A 12,974-nucleotide genomic window follows, 5' to 3' on the forward strand; every position below is an offset into this window, starting at 1 on the left:
GTCCATCCAGTAAAATTCTTGATGATTATTTTTTTTTAAGCTAAATTTGAGTGATTCTGACATAGGAAAGATTTTAGATGCTAGGGGATTGCTCGTTCATAAAATAAGACTTAAGGAGAATTACCACATCCTCTGGGAATGATAGCTAGGGGAGTGAACTGTGATCCAAGTTTGGGACTCCCGGCAGACTCTGTATGTCCTGTGACTTAAGCATCTCCAATATAGGAGGAAAAATAGGTCAAAAAGAATGGTTATGGTAATAAGACTTCTCCAACGGGGTACTGGTAGAATTAGGAGAGAGGTAGACTTTTAATAAATCTCAAATATGAGCTTAGTTGGTGACAACATACATGCATCTGGATTCAGCTTTGGATATTATGCATACAAGTCTCTCTTCCTAGGAAATGTGTAGTATTTTATGTTTGGGAGGGCTTTTGTTTCATAATGCAAATACTTCCTTGAGGATTCTCTCAAAACCAAACTTGTTGAATTTCAAAATACAAGTAGATATGTACATGGCTGAAAATAGATACAGCATAAACCTTTCTGCTATGTTGAATGCTGTGATTCATGCGTGAGAAATTCTTGCCAACACGTAACTGATAAACTTGGGTCAGAGTAAAAAGAACTGTTTGTCCGCATCAGTTTATATGTGTGTGTGTGTTGAGGGTGGGGAGGGGGGAAGTAGTCCAGTAACAAGATTTTAATGGTCTTTTTAGACACCATAAGGTTCTAATAGGTATTTTTTTCTTTTTCTAGGAGTAAATGAGGTAGACTACAGCCTTTATCCCAACAGAAAATTACAGGAACAATGGCTGAGATCTTACCTTGAGGCCTACAAAGAATATAAAGGATTTGGCAGAGAAGTCAGTGAAAAGGAAGTTGAAGTTCTATATGTCCAAGTCAATCAGTTTGCACTGGTAAATAACCACTTGATTAGAATATATTACATGCTGTAGGGAAGCCTGCTACTCTGTGGACAAATGGAATTGCTGGTTTTATTACTCTGAGTGCTGTGGCACGTGAAGAAAAACTTCCTTAACTTGTTCAATGGCAACTTTCTGCTATGTCGTGTGCTAAAAATACTCTGTAGAATATTCCTACTGAAAGAGGCAGTGAGCATTCAGAAAATGAGGAGATGAGCTTTTAGCAAGTATTTCTATTGCCTGTTTATTGGTCTGGCAAGTTCCCAAGTTGGCTAGAGTGTATGGTGAGTCTGTGTTGGAGCTGTTTCTTGTAATGGTCAGAAGACAAAGAGCCAGGTAGTGCTTCATAATGACCTGTACATTTTCTGACTTTAAAAGCTTTTTAAAAATAAGATGGTAACATTTTGTTAACATAAAACTAGGATACTTTGCTTTTGGTTTTGGTGAGATTTTTTCCTTTTAAACAGATAATAAGGTCCAGAATCTTCCCAGTACTACCGTAACTCTTTCCTTGTCTGCTGAATCTTGGAAACAGGGAGTTGCTTTCAGATTTGGTTTTGGTCACCTTAACAGTTTTTAGCAGAGTGCACATGTAGTCTCTTGTGCTTCCCCAAAAGTTCTGCCTTTCTGTAGTGTGAGGGCTGGCTATGTGAGAGTACTCCCTGCTCCTCATGTATCTGTGCATTATAAGCAGTCTTCTGTCTGTCAGTCTGTCTTTTGCAGGCTTTGGATGTAACAGCTTCACTTGGAGTGTGTGCAGTTTTGATCTGGCTTTGGTGCCTTGTCCTTCAGATGAAAAAAAACCCTATCAGGTGTAATTTGTGGAGGTAGAATAAGAAGTCAAATAGGTGTGACATTAAATCTGTGAATGTTCCAGTTATGTATACTGTTAGAAGTAGTTTGAAGATGATTTTTTAAATTTTTTTCCCCAAGCTTTATCTCTCTAGATTTCTGAAGATACTTTGCAGGTTCACGTTATTTTTGTTATATTTTTCCAATTGGCCCTGGTCTTGTTTTGCCCAGAGGATGTGATAGGAAATGTTAGAGCAAAAGTGCCTTTTACCCAATAGCTCGTTAACTTTTGTTTTGCTTTCTCCTGAAGAATAATGTGCCATAGTGTTCACAGGGGGACTGAGGCTTAGAAGCCAGTTTAGCCTTATTTCAGTCCTCTTTCTAACTAATCCAACACACCTCTGTTACTGTAATACCTTCAATTTTTTTGGCAGAAGCTAATGGTTGCAGTGAGGAAATACAGTTCGTGTTCTAGGAAGGTGATTATAAAAAAGCCCTTAAAAGTACCAGCTTACATGCTGTTATTCTTTCAAAATCTCTGTTATCAACTGTTACTGTGAAATTTGGCTGTCCCACTCATTCAGGAAAGCTGGATCTGCAATTAAGTAGGTTGGTGGTCTGTTCTAAAATATATAGCATTGTTTTGTCAGTTTTAAACTATGGTTATATTAATGTTTAAGAGGATACACTTCTGTTCAGAGAACAGCTCAAGGCCTGCCTATAGGCCACACATGATGCACAAATACTGCTAAATACTCTTGTGTCATTTAATGTGGGAGGCTTTGTTAAAAGAAAAAGTAAACTGCAAGTTAAAGGATGCTCGTGTAAAATGTCAAACTGCTTACTGTTTGAAATTATTGAAATTAGAGGTACACGAAAGATTCACATGTGCATAACATCAGTTGCCATTTTAAGGTGTTTTCAGGTGTGTGCATGCATATGTTGTCTTCACCTCTGAAGTGTTAAATGCAAGCTTCAGAAGTAATTTTGGTAATTACCGTAAGCTGTTACTAACTGAACAGAAGTCTGAACTATATCACTTGTAACTGGGTGGTCCAGAAGTGTCTTCCACAAGCAGACTCAACCAAGCTCATGGCCATTACATCTGTCTGTTCATTTAAAACATAGTAACAATCGTATCATTAGTGTAATCCATAGTTTCGATCTAAAACTGAATAGAATATAGGCCTCCAGACTACTTAACTGGACTTGTAATGGAAGCAGGTTTGGAATAAATGAGAAATTTTTTTAAATGCTGATGACTTAGAGGTTTTCTTAACATGCCACAGACTGTATTTTTGTCCAAGTCAGTAGTGAAAGTGAGTTGTAGTTGTAGCAGCCTACAAGTTGTAATCAAAGATTCAAAAGGAATTTCATATTTGTACTAGAGTTGAATACAGGTAGAATAATATGTATTTAATTAGCAGTAGTAGATACGATAGTTGTATTTCTCTGCATTTTTTTTAACACTGCGTATATAGTTATACAACGGTCTACTCAGGAAACCGGTTATCTATTAAATGGAACATGATTTTTCTTGAAAATGACAAATGGAGAGTCAAGATGCCTATGTATTTACTCCTTTGAGTGCCAGTAATTATTCTGTAATATTCATTGACCAGTCTCTTTGGTAAGAGACCTCAAATAACTTTACAAAAAGATTGAGTTTTGAGAGTTCTTTTGTAGATAACTCTATCTTAATGTGAGAATATGTTCACATGTTGGATTTCATATAATGTTAATCTTTCACTAACACATTTTTTTTTTCAGGCTTCCCACTTCTTTTGGGGATTGTGGGCTCTAATTCAAGCCAAGTACTCCACCATTGACTTCGATTTTCTAGGGTAAGTGTGCTTGCTACATATGATAACAGAAATCTTCAGGCTGGAAGGGACCTGTAGGGCCATCTAGTCCAACACCCCAACTATCAGAAACTGAGGTCTGAGTAGCAGACCTGATCTTATGTGATCATACTATAACTTAATTTTTAAGAGAAAACAAGACAGTAAAAGCTGTCTGTGCTTTTTGTTGCTGAAAGTTCTCCAGATTGGTGAGTGCCTTTGGGTTTAAACACTTGGTATAACAAGGCAAGGGATATAACTAGAGGAGTAAATGTGTTTTGGCATTGAGTGTTTTTTGTTGGAGAGGCACAGGTGTAAAAGGCAAGTTGTTGGTCAGCGTGGTGTACTATCTGTCAAGACACAAGACCTACGTTTCCAGCTACAAGACTCAAAAAATGGTCTTTTGTACAAAAGAGCTTGTTTACTACTTGTTGCATGGAGTGTTGATCTTTGAAAATTCTCAATCTTTTTTAAAAAGTCTTCATAATGCCAGTGAATGTTAAATTCTGTTTCCTGGGACACTGGCCAATGTTTCAGGTAGAGATGTCTTTGGCACATTTTAAAATGGTCTTTCATGGCAACAAGCAGAGGAATTTATCTTTCCAATGGAGACTGGATGTGGTGATACAATTAATCATTTCGCTTGGTAAAAGATCCCACTTCAGAATTTTTTTGCATCGTCTGAGACAGTTTACTAGGCTTAGTTGTACGTTTTGTAAATGAGGCAAGTGGGAATTTCTTCTCATGACAAAGTATTCTCAAGTAGAAGTGCCTGTTAGTAACCACTAGATGGCACAAAAGCCCCAAGTTTAAAGCACAGGTGGTAGAACCCAAACACGTGTCAGTGTTGAATAAAATGTCATTCTTGCTATGACCGAGATCAGATTTCTCAGGAATTGTAGTTGTCAGTTGTTGGACAGTCTATTAAGAACTATTAAACATGAAAACACTACCTTTGGTAATCACAGAACAGCATCTGTTTTGCAAATTGCAGCAAGCTTGGAGTGGGTGGTAGTGGTAGGAAGGTACCATAATGTGGTTGCTCTGTTCTTGATTTCTTCCTTTAGCATCTGCTGAGGGTCACTGTTGGAAACAGGCTGGTGGGGTGCGGTAGGTGGACTTCTGATTAGTCCTACCTAGCATGGCTGTTTTCATGTAAGGAGTTATCTGCTCTTAACTTGAAATCTCTCTCTCCTTTTGAATAGGTATGCAATTGTTCGGTTTAACCAGTATTTCAAAATGAAGCTGGAGGTCATGACGTTAACTCTTCCTGAGTAATTAAGAGGAAGAAACTTACCAAGTGGATAAGACAACCTCTGAATCTTTTCTGAGAACAGATACTGGAAAAAAGCTAAACATTTGTTGTTCTCTAATGCTCACTTGGTTGTTCTTGCTTATAAATAATTACCCTAAACAGTCCTTCAATGTTAAATTTAATATGAAGAGCATACGTACTGCTGTTGATATAAAATGGATTAGAAACTTGCTAAATCTATAAAAAGTTGTAGAAATGGCAATTTAATCCTTCTTTGTAATTTAACATATGTTGTATGTGAATTATTTATTATAAGTTTAACATGATTCCATTGCTGCTTTCATCAGTTTTTGTAAAAGTTGTGTGCAGACAGTGAAGTTGTTCCAAAGGATTCGTTTAACAACTTTTATTTTATTGAAGTTGCATTAACTTATATTAAAGAAAACGTGGTCAGAGAATAATAACCTTTTAGATGTATACAAGCAAAATGACTGATAGTAGATTTTGTGAGATCACCAGTGTGGTGTAACTAAGGAAAAAGGTTATAGAGTGATTTTCTTTCTACCACCCCCACCGTTGGTGGTGCGTGTTTTTTTTTTTATTTTTTTTTGTTTTGTTTTTTTTTGTTTGTTTGTTTTAAAGAAAAAACTTAGCTTTCCATATGATGGTACTTTTCTTTTGTGTAAGAATCAACCAGCTTGCTTGAAATGATAAATAACATTTTGATTTTTTATTTCCTAATGCGTTAAGCTGTAGAAATGTGCAAGTTCTGTGGCCATAAGATTCTTTGAGGTTATGTACCATCTTAGTGTTAGATGGACAATGTACCATCTCTAACTTCTGTGGGAAAGCTGCTTGTTTATTAAGTGTACCTTTACAGCAAAAGACCACTATTCCAAATCTGTATTCCTTTTCAAAACTTTAAATTTGAACACTATCCTGATGTCTATATTTGATGTGCTTCAGCAGTATCTAGTGGAAAGGACTATTGAACTGAAGATTAGTGAACAGAGATCCTGTTGCACAGGGGAGCAAGACACTTAGGTTTACAGTTTGTGTATTGACGCCTTTCTGCTTTGTCATCTTCTACCCTTGGATTCTAGTCTTAAATGCTTGGTCCTGTAGTTGCAGATTCTGTATGTATGTGTTTTGGTTTTTTGAGTTTGTTTTGGTTTTTTTTCCTGCAGCAGCAAATTACATTTCAAAGTCTCCAATTTGAAGGGTAGTATGGAAAACTCTGACTTGAACAATGGGGCTTTGATCATCACATCATTATTTCTTAAAGCTATTATACCAAGAATGGTCTGGATTACAAAATGTGAATTGACAAGAAAATGTTTACTTAACAAAACAATATATAAGTTTGCATGGAAAAGAGGCTTTAAATCTGAAAGGGGCTGGGGGTGGGGTGGGGGCAGACAGGGGTGGGTGGGTAAGGAATCCATAACAGAAAAATAAAACCCAACAATGCAGTGTGGAGTTGGGCAGGCGTTTACTCAACTCTGATCATACTCTGAAAAACTTTGCACTTTGGTCACATAAGTGCCCACATGTACAAAGTCTGTGTGTGTGCATATGCATGGGCAAACACAAGCTTACCTGAAGAGTAAATACTATGGGGTGTCTGTTGTACAGACTCCAGCAAAGATATTTATTCAGAATTGCTTTATGGCACACTGTGGTGTGTGTATACATCTGTACACATATACACACATACATATGTGCTTTACAAAAGCTTGGATTGATTCAGGACAAAGAAAATTGATGTGAATGAAAAATTTTCACCTTGAAAGACCATTTTGAATGGCATTCTGTTATTTTACAAAAGCAAGGTTTGGGATTTTTTTTTTCTTCTTTCTATTAATCTCTGAATGTTTCCATTTTTATTATTTCCTTCATCAAAACCTTAAAAATCCTTATAGAAATGGGAGGACTGGGATTTTTTGTAATTTGAAATTAGGTAACCATTTTCATTAGCTTTTGTTAGCTGGAGGCTACTATAATGGACAAACTTTCTTGGTAGTTAAATAGAAACAAATAGCTAAAACATCTATATTTTCCTTTGTAGCGGTTATCAAGGATGTTGCTAGAGCTCATGAAAGCACTGAAGACTTACTAATTTTCTGTACTTTCTCCCTGTTGACATTACTGACCTATGTTGAGTAATACCCTGTTGTCTTGGTAGGCCCTTTAAGTTCAACAAGATCTGGAAGTAAGATTGATAAAAGTTTTTTGAACTCTTATTACTGTTTTCTTCAAGTGGTGACTCTATTTCTTGCAGTGTTGTTTTGTATTTGTGAAATGTTTGAAAAAGGCTGTGAAGTTCACTTCTTGTTGGGAAATCGAACACTTGACAGATCCCAACTTTCCCAGCAGTTGGCAAAACACATTCCCTTTTCAGGTACCAGTACTATTTAAGTTTGGAGTTAGTGTAATTTTTTTCAGTAGTATTTTTGTTTGTATAGCTCAAGTAGCAATAACTGTAGGAGTAGAAGCTTGCTTCTGCAGAACCAAAGCTATTCATGAGTGCAGCTCAATCTCATTCTCGTGAAGTTCCACTGAATCCCGTGAAAGCACTTTGAAGCAGATAGTAAATACTGCAAGCTTTTCCTGAGCCACTTCGAAGAAGCACAAGGATTATCACAGGTTACGGTGGTTGAGTTTGCAGTACTGGGTAGAGGCTTTCATTTTGCATGTTGAAATTCATTTTACACACTTAAATGCTGCTTTGCATCAGCTTTCTTTCAAGACAAGTGCAGATTAAAACAATTCCTGATACATTCTGAGGAAATACTGTAAAACATTTTCCAAAATGAAATGCCAGTTACCTTGAGCCTTGTTCCACATCCGTTTGAGCCAGTAGCACTCACATACTGAATATCTACAGTTGTGTTAAGTTTGAAGCAGTAGTTTGCAATAGCTTTGCAGGTTATAAGGTAGCTTGAAACTGTGAATACAGGACATTCTGAATGTAAGTTGGGTACTAGAGCACCGAACTAGAGAACATGTACTTGTTTCAATTAATTTATCTCAGTCTCTTTAATAGCAATGTTAAGATATTAGAAGGAGGACAAAAAATGACTGAGCTCTAGAAACATCCTGTAGTAGTTTTGACTGTGACTTGCCAAGAAGATACTCTGTTGCCTTTATGTTAAGCAAAGGGCATGAATGCCAAAATTAATAATTCCTACTGTAGTTAAACCTATATTGTAAATATAAAGAGGATTATTAGTAACAGCATTCTTGCATAAATAGCATCAAGTCAATAGACCATAGTGGCCTGGTTGCTTTTGTAAAGCAGAATAGTGTGAACTTTTTTCTTCTCATTTCTGCAGTCAGATCTGGTTAACCCATGCCTAATTTCTTAGGCCACCTAAGCATTACAGATTTCTGGATGCTAACTGTTCTCTTGTCACATAAGTTTAAATTCCTTTATTTACACTGCTTGATTTGCATTTTAGAAGGACTTACCAAATTTGCATTAACCGGGTCTGACTGTATATGTATATACAACAGTGTAAATAACCATCTGTAAATTAGTGTGAATTGTACTGTATCTTGCATTTATGGACTTGTGTATTGCATTGTATTCTCTCCTATTTTGTAGAAATTTTGATGTAAAGAAGAAATCTAACTCTGTGTGCGGACTTCTTTTGTTAAATTGACCTGTAACAGGAGCATAATAGTTTTATGTTACGGTATCCACTTACAGCCTTGGGCATCCAGCGTCTTTTTTTCCCCGTTAGCTTTTTTGACATCTTGCTCTTGGGAATGATTCTGGGAATAAAGGAATTCATACAGCACTGAGATGTAGAGAAAGTCTATTCTAATAATAGGGCAAACTGTCTGAGGTACATATAGTACCTGTGGTATAGGGAAAGCTGTTAAAATTGTTCAACTTCCAACAATTTCCTATACGCTCTTGAATGCTGGTGACTTCTTAAACATAAGCATGTTGGATTGAAGTACTCTTACCGTGTGTGCTCCCATGGTGACAGCAATTGAGTTAGTTGTGATAGAAGTCCCCCAGCGTAAATGTTTTTGGTGGATATAGCCTTATAATAGGATTAGTTGCTAACTTGTAAATGCTTATCAAAAATGGCCAAATCACTATAATAGTTCTGCCAGTCATTTTCCTCAGCACTAGAACTACTGGTAGCGCCTTTAGACTATTTGAAACTTATCTGAGGTATTTTCCTTGCGTGCCATTCCTTCTCCCTCTGCCCTGTGCCCACAGCCCTGCTTCACTAGGGGAAACATGAATATAAAAACTTCCTTTCCATACTTAATCATCACTCTTTCCTTTTTGACTAAAACTGTGTTCTGTCAGTACATGACTTCTAACAGAATATTTTTGGTGTAGAAAGTCCCTTTCTGAAGAGGCCTTTAATCTTGGCAGCATAGGCATAATGAAGCACCATTTTTCCCAAATGCCTGACTATACTTCATTACTGTTGCCTTTCACTGTCTGTCTTGAACTCCATAGTGTCCTTCAAGCTATTAGTTTATTATTGTCATTGCTGTGTTTTAACTGCTGGAAAATACTGGTGTGCAAATCTCATTGTCCGTTGGACAAATTGATCTTGATACAGTGTGTGCATCTGTCAGCATTGTCTGCACCGGATGAAAGGTATGCGTGCTTGGTATGCGTGCTCGTCAGTGTTGACACGTTAACTTCCTAGGGTCCTGGAAAGTGAGTTTGTCAAATAAGTGTTAGTCAAGAGGAGGGGCTGGGCTGGGCTGGGTAAATACAAGTAAAAGGAAGTCATTCACATGGAAACTCGAGCTTTTTGATATAGCAAGATACTGGGTATTCTTACTTACTTGCATGGTTTGAGGACAAGAGCAAATTGTAAAGGGTAAAGTTTGTTTCTTAATGATGTTCAGCTTTTTCCAAGCCTTTGGTAGCTAACAAAACCTTATAAAATATTTTTTTGTTTCTCCTATGGAAAGAAATCTTAAATTTAAGTAACTTCATGATTAAACAAAACTTTGTTCTATAACCCCGTGGAATATAATCTGTTGCTTGGGGTAGTCCTTGTATTTTGCATAGGAGGTTGGCCACATCTGACTTGTCTGTGTTTGAGGTGGCTGTCTATTCTTGATTTGTTTTAATGATTTTGTATTATTACTGTGTTCATGGATGCCTTCTAAGGTGTGCTAGATTACTGAACTACTGGAATTAGTTGCTGTCTCCTGTCATCTCTTCCACACGAGGCTGGTTGCGATTATAGTTCTGGAACAGAAAATGTTTCATCAAACATTGAGGTAATGCGGGGCTGATGTTGAATGGTCTTGCTGATTCTTTCCCCCCATTGTTATTACTGTGGGCTGCAAGGCAATTCTTTTCATTAGTTGAGCAAGATGTAAAAGCCATGACCTTTTGGTCTTGTGCAAGGTAGGCATTCTGTTAGCTAACCACACAATTTTTAAGAAAGGGGTTCTCGGCACTGAGAAACCACACAAATCCAGATGGGACATGTCAGAAGAAACCAAACTTTATGACACTTAAGACCTCTGGAGTGGAAAGGAAAGTGTGTAAAACTTTTGCATGTGCCAGTTGTATGGAAGGGCTTTAGCTAAGTAATGTGGTGAGACGCTGGAAAAAGCATTGTTTGCATTTAAGTGACTTTCCAGGTGGTCTGATCTGTAGAGATAAAATTCTTGTGATTAGGAAACCAGTCAAGCTGGGGGGAGAGGGAAGAAACATTTCAAAAGATCGTTTAGAAAAAGCCCTATGCAGTTTGATTAATTTGCAGTGCTGAAGTGTGTTGGGCTTTTCTGTGTATTTAATAGTACAGGCAGTGGTCTGCACTAGATTCTTTAATGGAGGGGTTTGACTGTTGTGAAAAGCCAGAAAACTGGAATGGCCCTGACGCCCATTATCTTAGAACATGTGGCCAGATTTCACCAGATGACAAACTGGTTCAAGATTCTATATTGGCTGTCTCAGGTTCCCTATGGTGTGGAACTTAATTCATGGACTTGCCAAATACGTTTGATTTAGATGCTCATATAGAGATGTGACAAAGAGAAAACTTGGTGGAAAGTGAAAGTTGTGTGAACGTTTAGGAAGCAAACATGTTACTTGATACCTAACAAACTTTGAAAATAAGTGCTGAAATAACTTCAGGTACTGCACCAGCCTATTTTTGTGGTACTGCAACTGTGTTTTTCCTATGTTAAGTGGTCTTTTTCCTCACATAGAGATCCATGCAAAACACAAGATGAGAGAGACCATGGAAGAGAAACATGAAAAATTTATACAATGCCATAAAATGCAGTGTGAACTGGAAAAAAGTATGTTTCTAAGCTTTTAGTAGTAGTAATTCGTAAGTGTTATCAAAAAATGATAGGTGTCAAGTCTTCAGTGTGTGCAAGATTATTTTTTTTTTTGGTAGAAATGTTCCTTTTAGCGTTTTGTATTTCAGATGCAGTCCGTGGTAGTTAATAATGCTGCTTTGTACACAAGTGCTTTGAATAGTCTCAGCACCAAGAATGTATCCAATCTTTCTTAAATACGACTTGAGGTTAGATTCACTGGTTCTGTCTCAAGCCTCTTACTCCAGCTATCTAAATCCCTTTAAATACTTGCAGAAACAGGGCCATAGCATATTAGGGATATATTCCATTTTGTCTTTTTTTTTGTTACTACATATTTTTGGTGTTCTTTTAAACACGAGTCCATTTATGTTCTGTGAATAAAAAAAGATCAATTTACACAAGTCTTTGTCATCTTCCAGCACTGTTACCCCCTCAAAAAGTCCCCATGATCCTTCTTGTATGTTGTGGAGTTTTAGGTGCATCATTTATCCATTGGAGTGAATTGTATTTCTTTTGAACTAAATGTTATTGGAGCTATTCTAAGGCCTTCTACCACTGATTAAATGAAGTAATGTACCTTTCAAAGAGATTTATATTGTGTAAATAATTTCAAACTGCAACAATAAAGTTTGTTTCTAACTGCACTGTTAGCATATATTGTGGTGATTTTGCTTTCCCCAGGTTTGAAAGCACTCGATAAGTAATACTTCAGCAGTTCTTAAAGGCTTTTGACTTGGCTTCAAATGCATACCTCTTTCTGGGATTTACAACCCAGCTAAAAATAAGTACTTTGAGCCAGTATTTGGCTTGCACAAAGTTAACTCTCTTAACAGTTTTGGGTATTAAATAGGCTTGGTCATTGACGGCTAAAATGTGACATCTGGGAGGCAGGAATTGGGTGGACCATGGCTGTCAGGAGGGATCACTGCTGCTGAGGGAACGGAGGAAAGGATGCTAAGCTTGGGCTGCTCTAAAGGGTGTGCACAGGAAGGGGTGTGTTAATATGGGTGACCCATCTTGCAGGCTAGTCCGTGCCACTGAAGGAAGGCTCCATGTCCTGTGCTAGTAGCACCATTAGATACTTGCTTGAGGGTTAACCAGACTATTTTGGTGCACATCAACAAAACTCTGCTTCCTCCATCTTGGTTGTGCACCCTGAAGAGAACAATTTCACCAAAATACAGATTTTCACTTGGGCTTGAGTTACCTTGTGCACTTGCCCACAGTGAATTTATTGAGGAAAACATTCCTTGGGCTAAAGTCTGTGCTCTGTTACATGCCTGCCAGCCTTGTCACTGAAAATGAGCATTTGTCACATACACTGAATACAAAATTTTGGTCTTGTTCATAGTGGGCTTGATTAAGGTGTTAGCAGAATGTATGTATGTGTGGTAAAGGAAGGACACATGAAACAAGCAAATCAAGCAAAGCCTTAAAAAAATAATATTCTGCTATGCAAAAGTAGAATAACCTTTAGGCCATGAAAAAGCATTGACCCAGCATTGCAGGACACTGAAGACTTGAGCCTAGTGTGGTTTTGGTTAAGCAGGTTTTGTATATTAACAATTCCTTCTTAATTTAGAAGGCCTCCACCTTTTAACTGACTGCTTTCTGGAAGTGTAATGATCGGAGTAATGCTCTGTACGTACAGCTTAACACAGCCTGAGACTCTCAAACGTTCCAGGCGGTGCTGGCTCTCACCGGCCTAAACCCGTGGCTGATTTCCATTGGGCTTTTTGCTGCCGAGGTACTACTACTACAGAATGGGTGAGTTGAAGAGTCGTTTTACAATTCAACAGAAAATTCTCAGACTATGACTGGATATCTAGGGTTAAC

General features: G+C 37.5%; 1 protein-coding gene across 1 annotated transcript in view; it reads left to right on the plus strand.

The window, feature by feature from the left end:
• The window catches only part of ETNK1 (ethanolamine kinase 1), a 33,569-nt gene extending 21,787 nt beyond the window's left edge, over positions 1 to 11,782 (plus strand). The window contains exons 6-8 of the mRNA XM_080392202.1: positions 760 to 920; positions 3,489 to 3,562; positions 4,765 to 11,782. Coding sequence (XP_080248328.1) covers positions 760 to 920; positions 3,489 to 3,562; positions 4,765 to 4,837 — 308 coding nt within the window. The 3' untranslated portion in view covers positions 4,838 to 11,782. The remainder of the gene's footprint in view (positions 1 to 759; positions 921 to 3,488; positions 3,563 to 4,764) is intronic.
• The last annotated feature ends 1,192 nt before the right edge of the window (positions 11,783 to 12,974 follow it).

Source organism: Falco punctatus, assembly GCF_963210335.1.
Source record: "Falco punctatus genome assembly, chromosome: 6".
Classification (NCBI taxonomy): Eukaryota; Metazoa; Chordata; class Aves; order Falconiformes; family Falconidae; genus Falco; species Falco punctatus.